This window comes from Selaginella moellendorffii, unplaced genomic scaffold, assembly GCF_000143415.4.
Source record: "Selaginella moellendorffii unplaced genomic scaffold, v1.0 SELMOscaffold_35, whole genome shotgun sequence".
NCBI lineage: Eukaryota > Viridiplantae > Streptophyta > Lycopodiopsida > Selaginellales > Selaginellaceae > Selaginella > Selaginella moellendorffii.
The window spans coordinates 479,684-504,504 of record NW_003314296.1 but is presented as its reverse complement, the minus strand read 5'-3'; the positions used below and the strand labels follow the sequence as shown (position 1 = coordinate 504,504).

Below are 24,821 nucleotides of genomic sequence, written 5' to 3'. Positions count from 1 at the left end.
CTCCATCTCGGACTCCACCTCGGACTCTACGTGAGGGTCCCATCTCGGGTCCATCTCGGACTCCATCTCGGACTCTTCCATGTGTAATGTGTTGGTCCTTTTGGGTCCCTTTTTGGAGCGTCACTTATTGCTCTCTTTGTGCTTGTTCCTTGAGCACTTTATTGGGAGTTCCACTCCCGCTCTCGACCTTTCAAGGCGAAGCTTTCCGTCCAAACATGTTACGCTTGTTTGGCTTTCGCTTCGGCCACTACCACGTGGCACCCCTCTGGCTCCACTTTGGGGCCTAGGGATTTTGTGTCTCACAACTCCACCACCCATAGACGAAGTTTGATGTCCTTATCGAACGGTAAACCCTTTCATAAAGTAACACCCGCACGTGTTACCATTTCCATCCTTGGCACCTAGCCCATATTTGTCTATGGTTTGACACTAAAGGCTCATCATGCCTTGTCCATCCTCTAAGGAGCATAGCCCCTCCAACTTAGAGGCTCATTCGACCACTTGTGGTGGTTCTCTCCTTTTATTGGTTTAGTTCTCACTAAACCTGTTAGAGACACCTTCTCTAACTCAATCCCACTACTCATTCTCGAGTGGTCTCACTTTCCATCGATATAACCCTTGCATTTTGAAACTTTTAATTCTGACTTCTTGAAGTCAATTTCCTGGGTGTCTCCGACACCTTGCACTGCACATATTGTGCAACTCCACTTCCCCCTCTTAGGAAGTCCTCTACTCGAGGGCAACATCATCCTCTCTTTGATTTCGTACCACCTTTGGCACTAAGTTCCGGTTATCATAATTTGTGCTAGGGCTGTCCACGGCCCTATCATTTGGCTACTTTGCCGCTCCCTCACTTGGAGCTTTTACTTCGCCAAATTGGAGCACTTAGGAATCCATCCTTGGAAGTCCACTTCCTTTCCCACAAGTCGTTAGCATCAAACACATTAGTGTTCCTTGGTTAACTTTGCCATTTGGATCCCTTCCATTAAATTCCATGGCCCAAACTTGGCCACTAGTCCTTTGCTCCTATCCTTGATTGTTGCACCCAGCAACATACCATTTTCAAGGTATCCTTTTGGTTCCATAGCAAAGACTCTTCTTTGCCAAGTCCAGAGGATGTTCACTCCTAATACATCTCTTTAGCATCTTTTGCTATGGGCTCTATCCACGGCCCAACTTCGTGACCCTCCCATGGGTCTCTTATAGAGACTGCTTTCCGTCATCGACTGCCATCGCACGGACACAACTTATTTCCCTTAAGTGCTCTCCCCACTTGATCACTTTGACCAAGCCACACCATTTTAAATAATTCAAATCAACATTTTGAACCAGGAACTTCCTTCCTTAGCCAACCAAGGACCTTGTCCTTATTTGGCCATAAAATCACCTAGTGATCTCACCTTGGCACCTTACCAGAGTTGCCAAGAGGTACTTGGTCTTCTAGACTTTCAAGTTGTTGACCATAACCCCGGGGGCATCCCCCACACTTGGCAGTGCACCCAAGCCAGCCCTTACGGCCAAGGGTTCATAACAACTGAGATTAGGTGTCCCCATCTCACTCACCACGTCCTTGGTGCCACTTGCACCAAAGCGTTCAAGTTAGATATGCTGACCTTTCACACTAAGCAATCTAACCGTGCATCACGACTCCGGGGCATCCCCCGCTTGGCGGTGTGCCCAAGCCAATCTCCTCATTAAGAGTCCATGACCACCGAAATATGAGTGTCCTCATATTCCAAACCATCACCACGCCCTAGTGATTTGGGACTCGAACCCAAGCACTAGAGGGTCGGGACTCGAACCCAACCTCCGTATATGCATCTACAGAAGGCATCATCCCAGATGCCTGGCGTGACTCCCCACGCCGGTGCACCAACTTATACTTGAAGTGCGCTATAGATCACAGCTTAGGAACTTAGTTCCTCGGCACTGCCAAGTCCTCTCACTTGACATGTCTATGATCATGCATGGACTCCTCCATTCTCGGCCCCATGGCCCACCCTTTTTGAAGTTATCACCTTTAACTAGGGTTTTACTTCCCCCGACATGCCAATCTCGCTTGGCAAGTCCTTCGACCACTGTAACATGGTTCCTGCATAAGCGTGAAAGTCCTTGACCATCGACTTTCGTTCAAAGCCCTCTCTTTGAACACTCAGGAACTACTTCCCTAACCTTGATAGCCTTGCCTCATGGCAAGCTTCAAGACCACGCTTCTGCTGCGCCACTCTGATTTCGCGCGTTCCATGAACCATTTACACTTGGCCTTTCTAGGTACTAAGCTACCTAGAATCGTCTTTGGGAACCTTGAAGGAACTCTGTCCCTCAGCTTGCTAAGGCCTCCCTTTTCGCAAGCTTTATAGTTGCCATATAGTCTAACATGGACAATTCCATATTTTAGACTCTCCATGGCATCACGGTTGCTAGCAATAACATCTTCGAGCACCCTCTTGATTCTCCACTCCCAACTTGCACAACCACTATTGGATATGCCCTTTGATTTCTATGGTTCAGTTCCATCTCAATACTACTTGTCTTTTGGCCCCATATGTTTCCTTTGGTTATTCTCCTCCAGACTAGGAGGATAGCTTTGCACATTTTACTATGCCTTAGCAAGGATTCTTAGGGATGAACCTACCTAATAGCATAGGGAGTGGTTCTTCAATCTTGGGCATGCTCACCTTATAATCCCACATATTGAGATTAACGTTGCTGCTTATAGGCCCATCACTAGCCTTGCCAAAATTTCATTTTTAGCTTTGTCCAATTCGGGTAGACAGTCTTCTCCTGTCTCCACAACCTTGGACATTTAGATAGCACCTACTATCCATCATTCGCTAGGGACTTAGTCCCTTGGGCCTTATCTATTGCCCTTGCGACACGAAACACCACCTCCTGGTGTTCTAGAGTGTTTGGGTGTCCCAATGATGGCCTCCTGACAATGAGCATTCCCGTTTACGACATTAACTTACTATATTACAACATAAATAATTTATCCCCCGTAAGGGTATATTTAACTTCCTTATGCCATTAAGAAGTCTTGGGTAGCTACCTTCTACCCATTTAACCAATTATTTTGCACTTCTTGCTTAGTTGCCCCATAATTGTCAAGTCCTATAACTCATTGCTTGGTGCTTCCACACCTCCATCATTATTTGGGTCACCACACTCTAACCGCATGCCTTCCAGCTTAGGCCATGCCATTCCCGCTTCCGTTGGGATTCCCTTGGCAAGGGGTTCTCATGAACCCACCATCATAACCTCAAGGTATCACACGTTGGCACATTTGGTATTTCCACACCATCGGCCCCACGAGCCTACCGTTATGACACTACTTATTAGTGTCTAGGTCTTTGCCAAGACCAATATAGCTGTTCCTCATGCTAACTATCCGTTAGCACCGCACCATAGTGTTTGCACCCAACTCTGGGCTAAAGTTGCTTTCTTCTGGGAACATCTTTCCCACAACTTTAGTATGGCACATTCTGCCATCAATGAGATACCTACTGTTCTCATACTTGGATCTTATGATCCTCCCCATACCTCATGGGGCCCCATACACCTCAATCCAAATGCTCCAACCAATCCCTTAGGACCATTCCCTGACTCCGCTTGAGTCATCCAGCATTTTGGACTTTGTTAATCCAATAACCTGCAAGGTCTCAGTCTTAGAGGTGCCAACTCACTGGAATACAACTTCTTGTATTCATGTCCTACTCACAAGGACAATCTTTGCAAATATTACTCTAACACTTGATGATTTTCTTGGGGCTAACCTTTGCCCCTTAGGACTACTTGTCCATGTGATGAGAATAGCAACTCATCTTTAAGTACACCCCCAACTCCTTAGGTTGTTCCAGCATTTATTAGAGGTAGCCCCGGCTACCATTTCAAGGACTGGTGTCCTCTTTTGTATTTGACCTTCCACAGTCAACAATTCCGGTCTCAAATTTATAAGTACCAACCTCAACCATATAAGGGTAATCTTGTGACTCCTTTATTCTTTTGGAGTCTCTATCTTTCCCGTGATCCCAACTATAGTTGTTTACCACAACTACCTTAGTCAATTCGATGAGCCAAATGCTCATCCGGATCACATCCTCAACTCAATGAGGAAAACTTTGCACTGTTCCCAAGATCCCAAAGTCGTTCCATTATTGGCCCTTTTCTATCCACCACCTCGTTTACAAGTTCACACGTGAACTGTAATATAGAGCCATGTCTTCCCGACTTGCTACTCCGCAAGGATAGGCCCACTCCTCGGACCTTCCGATGCCAACACAAGTGATGATATACTTGAGCACCAATAAAACTCGGACTAAGGAACGGCTCTGATACCAAGTTGTAAGCAACTAATTTTTCCATTATACTTTAGTCACTTAACCACACCTCCAACCACTTCGAGGAGTCTCATTCACAACCTCCATAAGTCCCAATTAGGACTTGGGGCTTGCCAGCCCTGAGAATGGCATCCATGCCACTCAACCTTTGCACTTGGTCCAAGTGCTCCACGTGTCTGATCCCATGACCAACACCCCAAGGCACCACCGACATAACAGCCCGTTACGCTAGGCCATGCCCATTCACCTTGGTCACACCGGTGGTCTAACACCACCTATACCACAGTCCCGTCTCTCAAAGACTGGGCCATCCGTCCATGAGTGATCATCCCCGATCCACTCCTTAGCATCCTTAGGATGCCCGCAGACATGGGGAATAACCTTCCCTGACAACTCTTTTCCAGTCCCCACCAAGTCCCTTTTAGTCCATGGCCGTGTTCGCCAACACTGCCACTGGATCAAGGCCCGCAGGCCTGACCGCTAAGTCCCACTATTCTTTAGGACTTCCTCACCATGTGACCGTATCCTTAGTCTGGGCTTTCGGGACAACGTTTCGGAACACCGTGGCCTTACGCAAGCCTCATGGGTACTCTCCCCGCCTTTTGCCTTTAGGTGCTCTAGCCATGGGCTTAAAGCGAGGTTCCGTTGAGCCATGACAGGTATCCAAGTAGGTAGTGCCACCCACACTTGGACTGGGAGCATCGGCCAGTCGATCTCCCGGGGGAACTAGAGCCGGCTCTTGAACACTTCACCAAGCTACCCCGCTTGTCGGTCCGTGTTCACTCTAGTCTTGGACTTCCCAGTGGGCAGCTCATCACCCAACACTGGGTCCGGCCTTCCTGGGCCAAACTGGCCTTTCCTGGCCAAACTGGCTCCACTGCAGTCCTCCCCCTACTATACTTTTGGAGCTCACCAAACCCCCCAGGGTCTGGGAGACGAACGCTTTGGGCTTTCACCCTCTCAGACTCGAACTCGGACTCGAACTCGGACTCGGACTCGGACTCGGGCTCGGGCTCGGTCTCGGACTTGGACTCAGTCTCGGTCCCGATCTCGGTCTTGACCTCGGCCTTGGTCTCGGTCTCAGTCCCGATCTCGGTCTCGGCCTCGGTCTCGGTCTCGGTCTCGGTCTCAGTCCCGGTTCCATCTCGGACTCCATCTCGGGTCCATCTCAGACTCCATCTCGGACTCCATCTCGGGTCCATCTCGGACTCCATCTCGGACTCCATCTCGGGTCCATCTCGGACTCCATCTCGGACTCCATCTCGGGTCCCATCTCGGGTCCATCTCGGACTCCATCTCGGACTCCATCCCGGACTCCATCTCGGGTCCATCTTGGACCCCATCTCGGACTCCATCTCGGGTCCATCTCGGACTCCATCTCAGGTCCATCTCGGACTCCATCTTGGGTCCATCTCGGACTCCATCTCGGGTCCATCTCGGACTCCATCTCGGGTCCGTCTCGGACTCTGTCTCGGACTCTTCCATGTGTCATGTGTTGGTCCTTTTTGGGTCCCTTTTTGGAGCCTTGCCTATGGCTCGCTTCGTGCTCATTTCTCGAGCACTTCTTTGGGAGTTCCACTCCCGCTCTTGACTTTTCAAGTCGGAGCTTTTGGTCCAAACATGTTACGCTTGTTTGGCTCTCGCTTCGGCCACTACCACGTGGCGCCCTTCCGGCTCCACTTTGGGGCCTAGGGATTTTGTGTCTCACAAAATGGTATATGAAAAGCAGTCTTAGGAATATCTTCTTCGGCCATCGGTACTTGCCAGTACTCAGAAGCAAAATCTAGCTTAGTGAACCAACGACTTCGCCCCAAATGATCCAAGAGATCAGCAGTATGAGGAAGAGGGTACATATCTGGGATTGTCACTTCATTTAACAGACGATAGTCAATGTAGAAACGAATACTCCCATCAGGCTTCGCCATAAGATGAGGTTCACATGCCCAAGGACTCCATGATTTTCAAATAACACCCTTCTCTAACATCTCCTTGACGTTTGCACGTAAAATCTTGATCTCCTTGGGTGACCGATGACAAATAGTAATCTTGATTGGACCAGCATCCTCGGTTAAAATCGGATGACGTGTGGCAATCTTGGCCCCAGATGATAGATCAAATTCAAAGAGATCAAAATACTCCTTCATGAGCCAGTCAACCGCTGCAATATAAAAATTGTTGGGGGGATTGGAAAAGGGAAGAGCAAAACAAGACAGAAACATAGAAGGAAATAGTGGGGGAATAAAAGTAATGGAAGCAAAGGTAGAAATAGAGGGACGAAGAGGTACGGAAGTGAGAGGAATGGATGAAACATAAGGAAGTATGAGACAAGGGGAAGAAGCCTCAAAGTCACACTTGGCATAATTGCGTTGTAACCAATTCATACTAAGGATGAAGTCAAAAGCTTAACTCGACACCACCCGCAATTACTGCAACTCAAGCTTGAGATCGCTCATACACACAACCAAGTCCATCTCATCCTGTGCACATGCATGTGTACGGCCATTGCTATAAAGAATGAAAACTGGTTTCACCACACAACACAAGTGTAGATAGCAACGTGTGGCAACAGATCAAATAATAGAAGATAAACTCGAACCTGTATCAACCAACACGGAGAGAATAATAGAAGACCTCTTGTTATAAAAACGAGTTTAAAAAGTAAACATTGGATGAACCGGTGCCGAGTGAACCCCTTGATGATACTCTCAAAAGAAATATGGAGGGGTCACTGACTTATTCGCGCAAGGTTCCTTCGTTACTCGCGCGACTCCTTGTTTCTCGGATGCATCTCGATGTCCAACCTTCCACTGCAACAGCACCAATGGGATGTTACTAACGCTAAAGTCTCCAGCTAGGAAATGAAGGTCGCCAATCCGGAAAACACCAACAACGCCGATAAGTATGACCAATTTCATCACACGCCCAGCAATGAACATCACAGCCACAACCATGTCTTCACCCTTGTCCTTGGACTCGAGCAGCAATAGCATCAACCTCCATTGGAACAAGACCATCACCCATAGGAAGTGGAGCTGAAGTATGTGCAGCAAGAAGTGGAAGAGGCGACGTCTCATAATGTTGTGCCAAGCGAAGAACATCGTCAAGGGTGGCAGGAGCAAGTGCAGACACAAGTCCAACAAGATCTTGAAGAAGTGTTGGCCACAATATTCCTAGCTTGATGCGTTCTAATATATTTAGCTCCGCACGAAGCAAAAGACTTCGGAAATGAATGCCAAATTGCACCACCCGACTCAGATGGCCCTTGGCAAAGACGATACAATTGTTAGAAGGCATCATCACAGTCGTCGGCATGTCCGAAGGCGCGTTTGAAGACGTCCGAGAGAACACTCCAATCCCCACAAATGGCTACACTCAAACCATTGTACCATTGCAACACTGTCCCTTAAAAATACGTGGGAAACTCATGCAAACATCGAGCATCATCCCAAAAATGATATGTGGCAATCACCATGAAGTGATTGAACCAATGGTACACATCATCCCCAAGATTCCCGTGAAAAAACTCCGGCTGAACACAAGGATTGGCACCAAAAGCAGGAAGAGTTGTACCATGTGCCGTGAACACCACCATGAACTGAGTTTGATTGTTCAATTGCAAGCGCATAGCATCAAGCAATTGTACCAATTGTTGCTCTAGAGTCAAAGGAGGAGATTGTTGATCTACCATGAAGATGAATGAAAAAGAGCAAAAGAAGAGAAATGACAAAAAGCTAGAAGGAAATGGTAAATCTAAACAATGCAAAAAGTTATCTAAACCAAAATCCTGAAAGAGAAGAACAAAAGAAAGGAAATGGAAAAAGCTAGATCTAGACGATGCAAAAGTTAGATCTAAACCAAAATCCCAAATTCAAGCACTCCTCAGGGACAATCAAAAGTGCCCCTTACCTCCATTAATGTGAGTGCTTGGAATATGGAAAGGAAATACAAAAAATGTCCATATCAATTAGCCCAAAAACCCTAACTTGTATACAGGGGTAAGTAGTCCAAATTGAAACCAATCTGATGGCTACTAAACTCCCATTACGCTAATATTAGTATACGGCATTATAGCCGTACACTTGGCCCTCACAGTACATATTGGGCATCTATGCATATGTCCTTCCTTTTGGTGGAACATACATGGACGGAGCAAATGGCATGGGTTCGATTCTCATTGATTAGTGGCTATTTAAAATATAATATGCCCTTGAGCAAAGTATATTCCTACCCCTAAATTTAAAATCGTACATATTGAGCATTCATGTGTATGTCCTTCCTCTTGGTGGAGCATACACGGATCAAAGCATGACTAGTTGCCTCACAAAATAGCCATCTAAAAGGGGATAAGATGTGTGTAAAACTTGGATAACAAAATACCTTCTATTATAAGAGACTCTATCTAAACAAAAAGGTGAATAATAAAAGATATCTTGTTATAAACTACAACATAAATAAGAGACTCACACTACTCAACTTCCTTAACACACAATTTGATACTTAATAAAATCAATAGAATAGAAAAACTCCTCAATAAAATCACCATTGCCACTACCTCTTGAACCATCACTTTAAGAAGATTTTCCTCCCACCACCAATAACAATAACTCTGAAATCTCAAAACGAGGTACTTCACTTCAGAATTTTAATAAACTGGATACTCAGACAGTAATGGCTTGAGATGAGACAATGATGAGTCTCTAGATGCTTCAATCACTAGTTCACTACCGAGACACTCTTTTTAAAAAAAAAAAACCATTCTGCATTACTATGCATTCATGAACCAACAACTTTTTAGGTGAAGCATTTTGGGGACCATAACATTTTCATTGGTGAGGATGAGTATCTTGCTCAGCTGGAGAATGGTCCCTAGATGCTTGTTCAACCACGAGGTTTTGAGCGAGGCATCAATTATAGGGTAAGTGGGTACACAAGCTAATTACAAGGAGAAAAGTGAGATTAATTGATAGAAGGCAAGATTATTTGCAAAAGATTACAAACAATGAGTTGGAATTGATTATAATGAGATATTTCACCAATATTTAAAATGGTTTCTTTCCACTTTGTTCTTGCAACTGCTAATCATTTGAATCTTGAGGTTGAGCAGATGGATGTTAAAAATACATTCCTCAATAGCAAGCTAGAGGAACTAGTATATATGTGTCAACCTTCAATCCAAGGAAAGTAGTGTTATATTTGCAAAGTCCATCAATCTATTTAACAATCACTAAGAATTGGAATTTATATTATTGTTTTTCAGATGATTCTCGTGTGTGTTTATGTCAACAATCTTATCATGGTTGGAAAGACAACAAGTCTATATTGGCTTAAAGAACAGCTTTCCAACAGCTTTGAATGACCTTCTGTTAGGCTTGTAAATAGTGCGTGATAGGGAAAGTTGAATTCTAAAGAGTCATCAACATAAGTATATTTCAAATCTTATCAGGAAATACAGTTATTTTTTCACTACATGACCAGCTCTGACTCCAGTACTACAATTCAACAAACTCTCCAGAGCCAATCAACCATGTTCCTCCCAAGGGGGAGAGGAAAGAGATGGCTATGCTACCATATCAAAATATGGTTGGAGCATTGATGCATTTAGCCACATCAAGCAGATTGGACATAGTTTCCAGAGTGTCCCAGTTCATGCAGAATCCTGGGAAGAGACATTGGTATGCAGTGGTAAATATGTAAGTCAAACTTACAAGAGAAATTGGATTGGATATGGAATGGTAGATGCTAACCTCGCTGATGACCTAGATGGTCGGAGACAACAGCTGGGTATAAGTTTAAATTTTCTAATGCAGTTGTATCATGGCACAGCCAGAAATAGAGAATGGTGGCATTGTCCACTTGTGAAGCAGTTGTTACAGAAGCTGTCAAGGAAGCTTTATGGATTCGATACTTGTTCTAGGACATCAGTTTAGCTGCAAGCAACACTAAACGTTTACAACAATAACACAGCATGTCTTCAATCTATCACGAACCAGTGCGTCATGGGAGAAATAAACATTTCAAGATGTTCTACTACTTTATCAGGGAGAGGATCGAGAGAGAAGAGGTCAAGCTGAAATACATCTCCATGACATGACAGCGGATTTGCTCATGGAGCGTCTGCGACAACAACTCGGACTGATCTCACAGGGGGAGTAGCAATCTGATAAGAGACATCAGATTGAGGGGGAGTGTTGGAGCAAACAGCAGCAGATCAAGGAGAGATCAAGGCACAATCTAAGGAAACCAGAATGTGTATGTAAACCAGGTGAGGGTTGCATCAATACACAAGTAGCTTTTTCCCATTTATGCTGTGTCCATCAGGCCATCTGGGATGGGCATTGCTAGCTCAGGAGCATTACCGTCTCATGCTCAGTGGGAGCCCTGGTCTACAACAATGCATGGACTTGGAGGTCATACATGTCCACCCATGGGTGTTGCGGCTCTCATTTTTTAAAACTGCTCATATAGAGTTGCATAGGCACTATTAGCTCCAACTTGGAGTGCTGCCCATGTATGTACTGTTGATATGTAAATCAAGTGTATGGGGGAACATGGATCAGTCCTAGCTTGGACTATTTGCCCACCAGGTGGCACAAAAGCTAGAAGGCCTTCGGACGTTTTCATGAACTGTGAACCACATCCTAACTCAAGGTGTCAGCCGAGTGCTATAATCAAGCAAGCTTGCATTGGCTCCTAGGCCTCTCTCACCTGGAGATGCCTCACACGACAGTATGAAACCCTTCCATTCTCTCATGCTGGGACACCACTAACTCGAGTAACTAAGAGATGCCAACTTCTCTCACACACTTGATCACGAGTTACACAAAGATTCCAACAGATCTAAGAGCCTAGTTTTGATTGTGCAAATCCAAAACCCTAGGCCAGGATCACAATTCCCCAACACACCACGAACGGTATGCCATCCATGCTCCACAAGCTGCAAGCTCCGTGTGGTTGATGTCCCTATACACACTTTTTCTCTTGCTCTTTTACACTCACATTCCCTTTCAATCCACACATAAACCATTTCACGCATCACACGTCCAAGTTCCTCAACTAACTGGTTCCTGTGCTCTTGATGGCCAAGAAACCGGCAAGGCCTAGGATACCCGGCCATAGAAATGTGAGTGGAAGTGGACCCGTACGTCCGTTCTGTTCCAAAGACTTTGTAGAGTTTACAAAGCCGCGTAAAGGATGAAACCCTAGGCGGGGTCATGGATGAGCCGAGCCCTACGATCATCACGATTCCTCAGCACGCTCGCCAATCCAAGCGTGGACACGCTCATCGATCGCCTGGAGCAGGGCAGCATCGATCCAAGCTACACCACCCTCGCCGGGCTCCTGGGATCTTGCGCAAATCCCTCGCAGGTCAATCGCGTCCACCGCATTGCCACCAAAGATCGTCATGGCATCAATCCGTTCCTTGGAAATCAGCTCCTCCAGATCTACGTCAAGATGGGCGACGTCGATTCCGCCGCTCGGATCTTCCCCTCCCCTGCCGCCTGGAGCGTCGTCTCGTGGACTTGCCTCGTCGCAGCATTTGCCCGCTATGGGCATTTCTCCAGAGCAAATGCCCTCTTTCGCGAAATGCTGCTCCACGGCGCTACGCCGGACAAGATCGCGCTCCTGGCCGTGATCCAGCTCCTCCAGCACCCCCGCGATCTTGAATTCGCGAGAACGCTCCAGGGATGGATCCACGAGGCCGGGCTCTCCACCGATCTCGTCCTGGGCAACGCGCTCATCGCCGGATACTCACGGTGCCAGAGCCTGATCGATGCGACGCGGGCGTTCCATCGAATCGCCCGCAAGGACACGATCTCCTGGAACTCGATCATCGCCGCGCACGTCTCCTCGCACCTCTTGCCCGCCGCCACGACGATCTTCCACACGATGCAGCACGAATCCAGCTCCAGGCCCGACGCTGGCACTCTCATGGCGATCATCGCGACGTTCGTGGCTCCGGTGGATCTTCCCCGCCTCGAGCGATTCCACCGCGTCATGATCCACGACGAGCTCTTGCGATCGGACACCATCCTCGCCACCGCGCTCCTCACAGCCTATGCCAGGAGCTGTGGCAGCCTCGCCGGCGCTCGCGATGTCTTCCGCAAGATCGATCGCTTGGATCTCGTATCGATCAATTCCATGATCGCGGCATTCGCTCACCACCACCGCCCGCGTGAGGCGATCGAGCTCTTCCACCGGATCTCCCCGGAGCTGGGCGTGCCCCCGGACAAGGTCAGCTTCCTCAACACGCTGGGATCCATCGCGAGCGCTGAGCAGCCCCAGCTCCTGGGCGATGGATTCATCCTCCACACCATCGCGAGATCCTCCGGTCATGGATCCGACCTCGCCATCGCCACCGCGCTGGTGGACATGTACGCCAAGTGTGGCGATCTCGCCGCCGCTCGAGCGGTCTTCGATTCCATCCAGCTCCATCGCCGGGATCTCATCGCCTGGAACGCGATGCTCTCGGGCTACTCTCGCGCCGAGCGATTCGCCGAGACGATGGAGATCTTCCATGCGATGAGGGCCGCGATCGGCGACGAGCTCCTGCCGACGAGGGTCTCGATCGCTGCCGCGCTCACTGCTTGCGCAAATCTGCTCGATCTGGAGTCCGGGGTGGAGATCCACGCGCTGGCAGCGCGATCCGGGGTGGAGGCCGATGTGGGCGGTCTCTTGATCCACATGTACGCCGCCTGTGGAGATCTGGATGCTGCCAATCGGGTCTTCGATGTCGCCATGGGCGGAGCTTCGATCAATCGCGACTTGAGCTCCTGGAACTCGATGATCACGGCCTATACCGATAGGAATCTCTGGGAGGAAGCGCTCTCTCTCGTCCACCAGATGCACCACCAGGGCATGGCCTTCGACGACATAAGCTTCGTGACCGCTCTCAACGCCTGTGCCGCCGCGGGATACCGTGGGATACCGCACGGTACATCCGTACACCTCTGCGTCGCCGAGGCCGGGCGGGAAGAGGACGTGATCATCCGCACGGCGCTGCTCAACATGTACGGCAAGTGCCGCGACCTGTGCCGCGCGGACGCCGTGTTTGACGCGCTGCGGCGCTCCGGCCAGAGGCTGGATCTCATCGCGTGGAACGCGATGGGATCGGCTCTGGCCCAGCACGAGGAATTCGAGCGCGTTCTCACGCTCTACGGGGAAATGCTACTCGAGGGCGTGACGCCGGATGAGATCTCGTTCGTGAACGCCCTTACCGCCGCCGCCACTGCTGGTCGCGAGACGTTGGCGGCGGTGCACAGCCACGTCGTGCAGCGCGGCATGAATCGCGACGTCGTGGTGGCTACCGTACTCGTGGCTGCGTACGGCAGTGCCGCGGAGGTGAGCCGCGCGGAGGAGGCCTTCGCGGCGGTACCGCCGTACCGCCGCGACGTCGTGCTGTGGAACGCCATGATTGATGCCCATGGCGGCACGCCGCCGGCTCTCCGTACGTACGACTCCATGGACATCGCGCCGGACAAGCTTACCCTAGTTCTTGCGCTCAATGCGTGCGCGGGCATGGCGGAGCTCACCGCCGGGGAGAGAATCCACCGCAGGGCGACCGATCTCGGCTTCGATCGCGACGTCGGCGTGATCACAGCACTGATCCACATGTACGCGAGCTGCGGCCGGCTGGAGCAATCGCAGAAGATCTTCCACGGCGCTCAAGAACACACGATGTTCATGTGGAACGCGCTGGTGTCTGGATTCGCGCGGCGCGGCCAGTCGGAGCGAGCGATCGCGCTGTTCGAGCGGATGCAGCAGAGCGGGCACCGCGCGGACGCGATCGGCTTCGTGAGCATCCTCAGCGCTTGCAGCCAGGCGGGATTGATCGGTCGCGGGTGTGGATATTTCGCGTCGCTGCTCCACGATCACGGGATCTTGCCCTACCGCGAGCACTACGCTTGCATGATCGATCTCTTTGGGCGGGCGGGGCGGCTGGAGGAGGCGGAGGAGTGGCTCCGCAAGATGCCGGCGCACAAGCTGAGCAAGAGCGTGTGGGAGACGCTGCTCGGGGCGTGCTCCATCCACAGCGATGTCAAGCGCGGGCGGCGAGCGGCCGAGGAGCTCTTTGAGATGCAGTCCAGGAAATCGTCGCCCTACGTGATCATGGCCAAGCTCGCGATGCTTTCGTCGAATCGGGGCGAGTCGTGAGCTCGGACGGATCGAATCGTGAGCTCGGATCGATCGATCGATGGAAATTTTGGAGGGGTTAAGCTTTGGAGGGAGCATATTCTCGGATCTAACACGCTCGGAAATCGTGGCGGCATTTTCATCGTCCGATGGGAATTTGGATCCAAGAACTCTCGCGCGCTCTTGCCTTCATTCTTCCTTTGCTAACGCGATTTTAGGGTTTATCGGAATGAAGCGCTTGGCGCCCAGCGATGGATTTGAGACCAGCCACTCCACGGCGAGCAGTGACGGGCGGAGATCTATCTATGGTACGCTCCTGGTTTTGTGATTTCGAGAATGTGAGAGAATGCGAGGTCTTTGTAGATCGGACGCTGCAAAAGCTCTGGGCGGGAATGCAGAGTTTCCAATTCAATCTCAAGAACACAATAATGGAAGTACCAGCTCCAGATTTTTTGGGCAGTGATCAATGCTTTCGCTGCAAGTAAGGAAGATTTTCCCCTTCCTTTTTCCCTTTCGATGCTTTACTTCTTATTTTTTCTTCTCAGGAAGTTTTTGAATGGTTTGATTACTTGCGAGGGATGTGCGGAAGGATTTTGCTCCTTTTGCTCCATAACCAGGTCGGAGATTCTTTCTTTTCTCTCGTGATTTTTTCTATAATGTTACTACAGTTTCGAAGAGCAAAATGATAGAACCTTTTGCATGGATTGCAATGCGAATGATCTCGATGGTAGGCGAAAGCTTGCTCGTCAACAACGCTCCGTTTCTAAGGTATGCGTAAAGTCTCCCGGGCCGAGTTGAGAACATCCTTTTCTAGCCTGTGAAAAAAAAGGTTTTAATCCTTTAAGCCTTTTTCGTTATATAATAGGTGTTTCCGTCACCTTAGGTCGCTAGAAAGGTTTGGCCATGGCCTCGTCTTCGACCGGAGGCGAGCAGCCTGCAAAAAAAGTAGCTCTACATCGACTTGTGGTCGATGATGCAATCCTCCATGACGATAATTCGATCGTAACTCTTCACCCTGATCGGATTCAAGCTCTCAATCTCACGCCAGGCGATACCGTTCTCGTCAAGGTGAGTGATAGTCTTAATTCCTTTACTGTAGGATGCTAATCCTATTATGAATGAGCAGGGGAAGAGGAGGAGAGATACTGTCCTCATCCTTCTTGCAGACGAACATTGCGAGGAATTCAAGGTGAGGATCAACAAGGTCGTCCGGGTGAACCTGAGAGTCAAGCTCGGAGAAGTCGTCTCGATCCACCAGATCCAAGAAGTGAAATACGCGAAGAAGGTTCATGTTCTTCCTCTGGATGACACCATCGAGGGCCTCACAGGAAATCTCTTCGATTCTTTTCTCAAAGGTAAGTCCACGGTTCTATCAAGCGTTTGCACTAACTTTCTTTTTGTGATCAAAGATTACTTCACTGAATGCTTCCGGCCATTGAGAAAAGGTGACCTCTTTTTGGTCCGTGGAGCGATGCGAGCAGTGGAGTTTAAGGTGGTGGAAATCGATCCTCCGGGAGAGTATTGCTATGTCTCTGCAGACACCGAGATCTTCTGCGAAGGAGAGCCGGTCAGGCGAGAGGACGAAGAGAACAAGCTCAATGAGATTGGTTACGAAGACATAGGTGGAGTTCGCAAGCAACTTGCTCTGATCCGCGAGGCTGTCGAGCTTCCACTGAGGCACCCAACGCTCTTTCGAACGATTGGAGTGAAACCACCGCGAGGAATCTTGCTCTTTGGGCCTCCAGGGACTGGAAAAACGATGATTGCCAGAGCAGTCGCCAACGAGACTGGAGCCTTCTTCACAGTCATCAACGGACCCGAGATTATGTCCAAGCTGAACGGTGAAAGTGAGAGCAATCTTCGCAAGGCGTTTGCAGAGGCCGAGAGAAACGCTCCCTCGATCATCTTCATAGACGAGGTGGACTCCATTGCTCCAAAGCGAGAGCAAGCTCACGGAGAGGTGGAGCGAAGGATCGTCTCACAGCTCCTGACGCTCATGGACGGATTGAAAACGCGCTCGAACGTTGTCGTCATGGCAGCGACGAACCGGCCGAATAGCATCGACCCCGCTTTGCGAAGATTTGGAAGGTTCGATCGAGAGATTGATATCGGTGTCCCGGACGGAGTTGGCAGGCTAGAGATACTTCGAGTTCATACCAAGAACATGAAACTATCCGACGATGTAAGTTCTCCTCGAAGGTTTCTGCCAACTTACTCTTCTGTCGTTGTTTTAGGTGGACTTGGAATCTGTCTCCCAAAATTTGCACGGTTTTGTTGGGGCGGACTTGGCATCACTTTGCTCTGAGGCTGCCATGAACTGCATTCGTAAGAAAATGGACATCATCGACTTGGAGGCCGAGACCATCGACGCTGAGATTCTGAACCTGATGGCCGTCGACAAGGACGATTTCCAGCTCGCATCTGGCGTCAGCAATCCATCAGCGCTCCGAGAAACAGTCAGTATAGATCTCCTTACCCAATGGTTTCTAACAATTGGTTATTTTTCCGCAGCTCGTGGAAGTTCCAGACGTTTCTTGGGAAGATATCGGCGGCCTGGAGTCAGTGAAGCGAGAACTCGAGGAGACAATCCAGTATCCGATCGAGTTCCCCCACATGTTCGAGAAGTTTGGCATGTCACCGTCGAAAGGAGTTCTCTTCTACGGCCCACCCGGCTGCGGCAAAACTCTCCTCGCTAAAGCCGTGGCGACGATGATCCACTGCAACTTCATCACCATCAAGGGACCGGAGCTTCTCTCAAAGTACCTCGGCGAGAGCGAGGGCAACGTGAGGGAGGTGTTTGACAAGGCCCGGGCGTCAGCGCCGTGCGTCCTCTTCTTCGACGAGCTCGACTCCATCGCCATACAGCGCGGTATCTCGGCCAATGACGCCGGCGGTGCCGTGGACCGTGTCCTCAACCAGCTGCTCATCGAGATGGACGGTCTTACTGCCAAGAAGACGGTGTTTATCATCGGTGCTACCAACAGGCCGGACATCCTCGACTCGGCCTTGCTCCGGCCTGGACGATTGGACCAACTTATCTACATTCCTCTCCCGGACGAGCCTTCTCGGCTCAAGATCTTCCAGGCGTGCTTGAGAAAGACTCCGCTGTCAATGGACGTGGATCTGGCTGCTCTTGCGAGGCACACGCCAGGATTTAGCGGGGCTGATATCACCGAGATTTGCCAGCGAGCTTGCAAGTTTGCGATCCGAGAGGATATCGAGAAGGTACTTCAAAGTTGTTTTTTTTTTGTAGCTGGCTTGAGCTTAAACTCTCTTTGTTCCTTTCAGGACATGAAGAAAGCTGCTGAGAATGGTGGCGAAGACATGATGGACGAGGACAATGCGGTGGCTTATGTTGAGCTGAGGCATTTCGAGGAATCGATGAGGTTTGCTCGGCGGAGTGTGAGCGACGCGGATGTTCGCAAGTACAAGGCTTTTTCGCAGAGCCTCCACCAGTCTCGAGGATTTGGAGAGTTTAAGTTTCCAGGAGCCAAGCACCAGATGCTCGATCAAAATGATACTGCCCAAATGCCCGATGGAGATTTGTATGCTTAAGAACAATGATATATTTATTAATATTGATTAATTATTACTATTATGTTTATTATTCACCTTTTATTTTATTTTCCTTTAATGTTGGGACAGGAAAAAATACAAAAAAAATTTTTGTCAGTTCTTAAGATTCCAGTACCCCACCGCTCACAGTGGAATGCGATTATTATTCCATATCTCTCTGGATAAGAATCCAGTAAAACATTTTAATAGTGGGAGTATTTCCAATTTATTATCGCAAAGCATGATGCTGCTAGACTGGACCCTGCAATGTGATGGATTGAAATTTATCGATGCTGTGTCATTCGAGCTTTCCAGTTTGCTTCCCAGAGTGTCCCATCCAGTTTTTGGAGATTTTTTTTAAGGCTGTGGCCGCCCTTTCTTTGTGAGCAGTAGCCAAACTATCATGACGACGATTGGCGAGCTCTTTACGCTGTTTATAATTCAATTGTTTTGGATATTTAATCAAAAGGAATTCATAGGAAAAGTTTGAGATGCTTGCACAAGGGGTTTAAACCGTAACACTAAACACAGATGCTGCTGGTGCTTTAGGTGCTGCTGGTGCTGCTTCTTCAACTGCTGCTGGTGGATCTTCCAAGCTCAGCTCTTTGGTTTTCTCCTCCAGCTCAGGTGTAGCAGCTGGAGGAGCAGCTTCTTCACTTGGAACTTCAGGAGCAGCCACTTCTTTTGCAGCTGGAGCTGATGCTTCCTCAGCTGACGGAGCCACTTTCTCAGCTGGAGGCACTTCTTCAGCTGGAGTTGGAGTTGGAGTTGCTACTTCTTCAGCTGGAGCTGGAGTTGGAGTTGGGGGAGGAACGTCCTTTACCTAGACAATAAAAATAAGTTCAAAGAGCAGCAAAAGAGGAAACATGTTGTTAAACGATGTCAAGAATCTTAAAACCAGTCAAGCAGCTCAACAATGATCAGGGGAGTATATCAGGGGATATTCGGTTCCAGGTCAGTCTCTCTCGAGTTAGAGTCATTTATCTTCCTGTTTCTTTGGAACGATGGTCGATCCACCAAGAACTGATTGAGATCGGGGCCAGATCCAGAGAGTTGGGAGCCAAGGAAGTAAAAGGGAGGAATGAATCGAAAGAATCAAACAGAGCTCTCGAGCAAAAGAAGAGGAAGATCATCTCACTCTCATTCTCACAGATCTGTGCTTGCCTCTTCAGAGCTCATTGTCAAAACTCTGGGATGGATCGATGGATCGGCGAGGAGAGCGAGCGAAGAAGCGAGCGAGGAAGAACCAAGAGAAAACGCTGCCCCTGTGTAGTGAACATACATGATAGAGATTTATATACAAGCAGCAAAAACCCAGGCAGTAAAAACTCGAGGTGAAAACCCGGGGTAAAAACTCACCAGCCGGTTACCATTCACGTAAGGTTAAGCGGTCCTTTCGGGAATGGGCGGTGACCTGTTTTTCCCAAAAGCTGGAATCTCCAGCAAAAAGCCCCGTCCCAATCCCTATATTTTATTTCCAGCCAAGTCTTGCCGCCATTGTGGGCCACGTGTCAGTACAGTGAATGGACTACAGCGCTGTATGATGACGCCACGTGGGTACCCATGTGGGCACCCACCTGGCATAATGTCTAGCTGGCTTTCAGCTTACGTGTCATAATGTAGGGTTCTTGGTGGAGGGACTCTTTTCTCCAAGCTCGATCGCCATTGGAATCCCTTCGTCAGTAAGATATTTCTCATTCTTGACAAGATCGCTGGAATCTGTGACGTAATCCATCGTTTCTTGCTGGATCTCTATCTCTTCTACTCTCTTATCTCTTTGTGAAATCTTTTGAATCTCGGATCTCTCTCGAAATATCTTTCGATTTCTATCCATCTCTGGATCTATTGGATTCTTGCATTGATCTCTTAGCAGTCTTGCGTGAAATCTCTTGAATCTCTATCCAATCCCTCTCGAAATATCGCTCAATCTTATCCACCTCCGTCTTGGATTCCAATGCCGTGCTCCTCCTTGAGGCATCCATCCGCCATCAATCCTCTCAGCGCCTCGCCATCTCCCCGGCGGTCAGAAGCAGCGTAAGTGCTCGAGAGAGCGATGACAGCCGCGGTAGTCTTCTCATCCAGGCCGAGAATCTGCGCTGCCGCTCTCTGCCCGCGACTGATATCCTCGTACGCCTTGCAGCCCGCCAGGAACGCCATCCACACCGCCGGGGTGGGCTTAAACGGCATGGAATCGATCACACACTCGGCCTCCTCCAGCCGCCCCGCCCGAGCGAGCAGATCCACAATGCACCCACAGTGCTCCAGCGTCAGCTCGATCCCCTCCCGGTGATCCTTCCGCAACCTCGTCACGAACTCTTTCCCGAGATCCACCAGCCCGGCATGGCTGCAAGCCGCGACGACGCTGACGAAAGTCACGTCCACCGGCCTCACTCCCTCGAGCTGCATGGCACAAAAGAGCCTGGCGGCGCTGGATCCGTCACCATTCTGGGCAGTCGCGGCGATGATCGACGTCCACGAAACCACGTCCGGCTGCTCCAGCTCTCCAAAGATCCTGGCCGCCACCTCGAGGCTCCCACACTTCCCATACATGTCGAGCAGCGCCGTGGCCACCATCGAGCTCGATCTCTCCAGCTGATAGCCAATGACGCAGTCGTGGATCCATCGCCCTTCCTTGATCGCGCTCGCGCCCGCGCAAGCATTCACCACCGTGATCAAGGTAACTTCGTTCGCTCTCACGCCCTCTAGCAGCATCTCCCGGAAGAGCTGGACGCATCGCTTGATCCGCCCAAACTCCGCAAACGCCGAGATCATTGTCGTCCACGAGACGTGATCCCGCCTCTCCTTTATCTCCACGAACGTCCGGTACGCTTCTTTCAAGCTCCCACACCTCGCGTAGGCTCTGATGATCGCGTTGCTCACAGCAGTGTCGGAGTCGCAGCCACCCCGGATGATACACCCGTGGATCCACCGCGCGGTCGCGGCGCTGGAGCAAGCATTGATCACGGTGATGAACGCGATCGAGTCGGGCTCCACACCGTCGTCCTCCATGTCCCGGAACAGCCGCAGCGCGTCGTCGTGCCGCCCGGCCCTCACCATCGCCGCCATCATGGCTGTCCACGAGACCGCGTTCCTCACGGGCATCCTCTCGAAGAGCTCGCTGGCGGTCTCGAATCGCCCGGCCTTGGCATACATGTTGAGGATCGCGTTGCAAACCGGGACGTCGGATCGAAGCCCACTGGCAAAAGCACGCTCGTGGATCGCCGCTCCCTCGTCCGGATCATCGCACCAGGCCAGCAGCTCGAGGAGAGTGATCCGGTTCGGCCGCGTCCCCTGGAGCTGCATCCTCCGGAAGAGACCCATCGCGGCTGGAAAGTCCCCGGCCCTGGCATTTGCTGCGATGATCGAGGTCCACGACACCACGTCCCTGTGATCCATGGCTTCGAAAACCCGAGTAGCGTCGGCGAGGCTGGAGCACGCCGCGTACATCTTCATCAGCGCGTTCGCCACCACCAGGTCGGTATCATAGCCCGTCTCTTGGATCCTGACGTGAATTCTCCTTCCCTGTTCCAGATCCTGGATCGCGCCCAGCACCGCCACGTACGTGATCTTGTCCGGGAGGACGTGGTTTCTCTCCATCTCTGCGAAGAACTGGATCGCCCGCGAGAAGTCTCCATGCTTGGCGTAGCCCGTGATCATGGCTGTCCAGATCACCACCCCGGTTTTCTTCGTGGTGGCGGCGAAGGAATCTTGAGCGTCGGCCATGCTGCCCAGGCGGACGAAGGTCTGGACGATGTGCCTTGCCAGCGATGGATGGTGGTCGAGGAGATTGTCGCGGGTGGCGTACTGGCGGATCCGGCGGGCGTCCGCCAGTGTCCCGCAGCCGCGGAGGAGGTCCGAGTAGAGCGCTGGGCTGCCGGAGATGGATCCATTGTCGAGAGCCGCTAGAGTTTCCTGGACCGCATTGATGGTGGTGGTGTAGCTTCTTTTGCTTGGCCAGTGGAGCTTCATTCCTTGAGGAAGAGTAGCCGCGGCATTATCAATCGATATCCTCCTCTCTGGAAAGAAAATAGGAGTGCTGTAAGTAAACACGATGAAGAGGAACATCAACCTCTCTCTATATACTCTCACTTGTCCCCCCAACAAACCAAAATAAGGCATAGCAATGGAATGCGAAGCTCGACTCACTGGTCAAAGAATCGCTTCATGCTCTGCAAGTGTCCCTCAAAAACGAGCTTCATGTGACTAATAGCGATCTCATTCTATTGAAGAATGGAAACTAAGTTCTTGCCTGGGATCTTTAGCTTTAGATGGGATTAAATGCCGGCTATCTTTTGGGAGATTTCTAATCAGTCCATTCCTGAGGAGAGAAGAAAAAAAGAAACTGTAAATGAATGTACCCCAAAAAGTGATTGCCTACCGGATCAAATCAAATGCCGGAGTTGCTGGTTCTCCTTTCGAAGCGCTTGAAGTTCCTCCATCATTTCAGCTTGCTTCGAGACTAGCTTTTCCACACAGCACGCCGTCTCCGTCTGCCAAAGGTAAAAGGAAATCATGGAAACAAAGTAAGAAAAAAAGTTAGAGTATCAACGAAGTAACAACCTGTTGGATGTGAAACTGGCGTATGAGCTCTAGGTGAAGGTTTTGCACGTCCTCGTGTATGGCTCGCTGGACGGAGCCAAGGCTCTCCTCCAGAGCACGTTGCACAAGCTGGAGCGCGAACGAAGACGAGGACGGCTGTGGAGGTGAAACTCTTGAGGGAGGAGAGTTTGGTGACGACGCCGAGAGCCTTGGAGGAAGTTCTAGAGCCAAGCCTTTAACAGCCGCCAGATGCTCTCTAGCTTTGGTGAGTCGAGTTTGATGATCGTTTGGAGACGGTTCTGCTGCATTGCTAGCCTCAACACGCGGAGACGTGGTAGGATGTTCGTCCTGTAGGAGGAACGTAAAAGTGAAACACACACAATGGAAGAGTAGTCAACTACTTACTTGATGCGAGGTTTGCTGGAATTCGTCTGAGTTTGCTATTGCCGAGGGAGGAGATGGCCTCTTTGTTTCGCCGAGTCCGTCAATGAACGAAGAGAGAGGTTGAACTATCGGTTGCACGTCCACGAGAGGAGAAAAAACCTCCATGTCGTCAACACCGCTCGGGGTAGCCTTCGACGAGTGAAGGATGAAAGAACCACTATTGGACCACACGCTCTGGTTTGATGATTCTTCTGCCGCTGCTGCATTCCTTGGATTTGCCACAGTCAGCGATTCAGGCCGTCCAAAAGAAGGTCGATTTCTTCCGGAAGCGGGAAGTGGATCAGGCATTATGGCCGGCGTCTCCTCTCCATTGGCACCGAGCAAAGCCACGTCAGGCGACCAGCTTGAGGTGCTTATTGGAACCGGGTTTGTCCGTTGCCAGCATACACTTGCAACAGCCTAAAGAAGTCAACAGTTACATAAGTTGAAAACGAATAGACCGTCGCACCTCAGATGGATTAAAAGCTCGAAGAACAGCCATGGGTTGGACTTTGGTACGGATGTCATAGAACATAATTCTCCCATTTGTAGTACCGGCTGCGACAGTCCAACCATCGTCTTTCAATGCTAAAGAAGAGAATGGCGCATCGCAAGAAAGAGAGTGGACAGCCTTCTTTACGCTGGTGTCGTAAGTATGCAATCTTTTATCAAAGCCCACGCTTACTATGACCTGGAAGGAGATCAGTCTCAGTCCATGACGACAAACTTCAACCTCATGCACACCTTTTCATTTGAAAATGAGAACCCGACACCGCTTGCAGGTGCCAGATGTTGTCGAATCCATGAGGCCTATCAACGATGAGCAAAGAATAAATTGGCTGAGAAGCATTAGATGAAGAAAGCGACTGACCGTACCTTTGGACTGCGTCCAGTAGTGTCCCAAAGATGCAATGACCCATCGTCCCCAGCAGTAACCAGAAGATTTCGGCTCGATCGAGAATACTCCAAGAGTCTCAAAACCTGCTCCAAAGAAACTCAGCAATTCCCTGCCACGAAAAACGCTCATGATGACCAAAGAGATACTCTACGACCCGCTAGCATTGCAAAAACTCTTGCAGGATACGAGACGCCGAAGAAAAACTCACCTGATTGAAGGGATCCTTCACTTCGGTGATTCGAGACCCGGAAGCAAGGCTGTAGATGATGAGATCACCCCTGGAACTGATGGAAGCAAGGTGCTCGTCTTTGCAGTTATACATGACGCCAGTGATCGTGTCGGCGTGTCCCTTGAGCGATTTTATACACTTCTTCCTTTGCATGTCCCAGATTCGCACGACTTTCCCAGTTCCACCAGAGCAAAGATATCTCGATGACTTTGAGCTGAAGTTTATGGCCAGTATAGACTCCTGGAAGGCAAACGAAACACACAACAATCACGAGAAAGAAGAAAAAAATTCCAAGAAACACATACGTCTAGAACATCGGCTGGATCGGACTCTAGCTGCGGCACAGATCCTAAAAGCTTGCCTCCCTTGAGCCACAGCGAAATCCTGCGATCCTCCCCGGAGCTCGCCAGGACGTGATCTGGAAGCAAAGAAACATCGAAATATCACCAGGACGCGCAATGCAGGCAGCTAGAAGCCGCGGACTGAGATCTTACTGGTGTGATTCCATCGCAGAGCGTTAACCTGGACGCCGGGCGCCGGGAGGAACTGCGAGACGCAAGGATCCGCCCGGCCCTCGCTCGCGGCAGCGGCATCAAAGAGCTTCACATTGTCGCCCCCACACGCCGCGATCAGCCGCTGCTGCATCGCCGCCTCGCGGATCTTCATCCACTTCGAAAAATCCCTCTCGCAACACTGGGAGAGAATAAGG

General features: G+C 50.1%; 5 protein-coding genes across 8 annotated transcripts; 2 read left to right on the top strand and 3 right to left on the bottom strand.

Annotated features, from left to right (window-relative positions):
• Positions 1 to 12,797: 12,797 nt before the first annotated feature.
• On the top strand, positions 12,798 to 14,489 carry LOC9657187 (putative pentatricopeptide repeat-containing protein At3g23330). The gene has a single exon (XM_024682607.1). The coding sequence runs from the start codon at positions 12,798 to 12,800 to the stop codon at positions 14,487 to 14,489; it is 1,692 nt and encodes a 563-aa protein (XP_024538375.1).
• Position 14,490: 1 nt separating this feature from the next.
• Positions 14,491 to 18,079, top strand: LOC9656445 (cell division cycle protein 48 homolog). Of its 3 annotated transcripts, XM_002977797.2 has the most exons (8): positions 14,492 to 15,085; positions 15,137 to 15,236; positions 15,334 to 15,536; positions 15,595 to 15,823; positions 15,878 to 16,650; positions 16,703 to 16,924; positions 16,980 to 17,693; positions 17,757 to 18,079. In XM_002977797.2, the coding sequence occupies exons 3-8, from the start codon at positions 15,372 to 15,374 to the stop codon at positions 18,021 to 18,023; spliced, it is 2,370 nt and encodes a 789-aa protein (XP_002977843.1). In that variant the 5' UTR covers positions 14,492 to 15,085; positions 15,137 to 15,236; positions 15,334 to 15,371; the 3' UTR covers positions 18,024 to 18,079. The 3 variants fall into 3 exon arrangements, with proteins under 3 accessions (XP_024538353.1, XP_024538352.1, XP_002977843.1); XM_024682585.1 differs by having other exon boundaries at positions 14,491 to 15,085; positions 15,352 to 15,536; positions 15,595 to 16,650; XM_024682584.1 differs by having other exon boundaries at positions 14,491 to 15,085; positions 15,595 to 16,650.
• Positions 18,080 to 18,451: 372 nt separating this feature from the next.
• Positions 18,452 to 19,322, bottom strand: LOC9656444 (myosin-binding protein H). 2 transcript variants are annotated; one of them, XM_002977635.2, is made up of 2 exons: positions 19,188 to 19,322; positions 18,452 to 18,846 (listed from the first exon to the last, which is right to left on the bottom strand). In XM_002977635.2, exons 1-2 carry the CDS (start codon positions 19,305 to 19,307, stop codon positions 18,532 to 18,534), a joined length of 435 nt encoding a protein of 144 aa, XP_002977681.2. In that variant the 5' UTR covers positions 19,308 to 19,322; the 3' UTR covers positions 18,452 to 18,531. The 2 variants fall into 2 exon arrangements, with proteins under 2 accessions (XP_002977681.2, XP_024538355.1); XM_024682587.1 differs by having other exon boundaries at positions 19,162 to 19,317.
• A 630-nt stretch (positions 19,323 to 19,952) lies between these two features.
• On the bottom strand, positions 19,953 to 22,142 carry LOC9656443 (putative pentatricopeptide repeat-containing protein At3g05240). The gene has a single exon (XM_002977634.2). It carries the CDS (start codon positions 22,140 to 22,142, stop codon positions 19,953 to 19,955), a length of 2,190 nt encoding a protein of 729 aa, XP_002977680.2.
• Positions 22,143 to 22,223: 81 nt separating this feature from the next.
• LOC9656442 (protein NEDD1) lies at positions 22,224 to 24,787 on the bottom strand. The gene is made up of 10 exons (XM_024682586.1): positions 24,607 to 24,787; positions 24,418 to 24,530; positions 24,092 to 24,352; positions 23,862 to 23,966; positions 23,730 to 23,795; positions 23,455 to 23,676; positions 22,968 to 23,405; positions 22,584 to 22,910; positions 22,402 to 22,513; positions 22,224 to 22,341 (listed from the first exon to the last, which is right to left on the bottom strand). Exons 1-9 carry the CDS (start codon positions 24,776 to 24,778, stop codon positions 22,406 to 22,408), a joined length of 1,812 nt encoding a protein of 603 aa, XP_024538354.1. The 5' UTR covers positions 24,779 to 24,787; the 3' UTR covers positions 22,224 to 22,341; positions 22,402 to 22,405.
• Between the last annotated feature and the right edge of the window lie 34 nt (positions 24,788 to 24,821).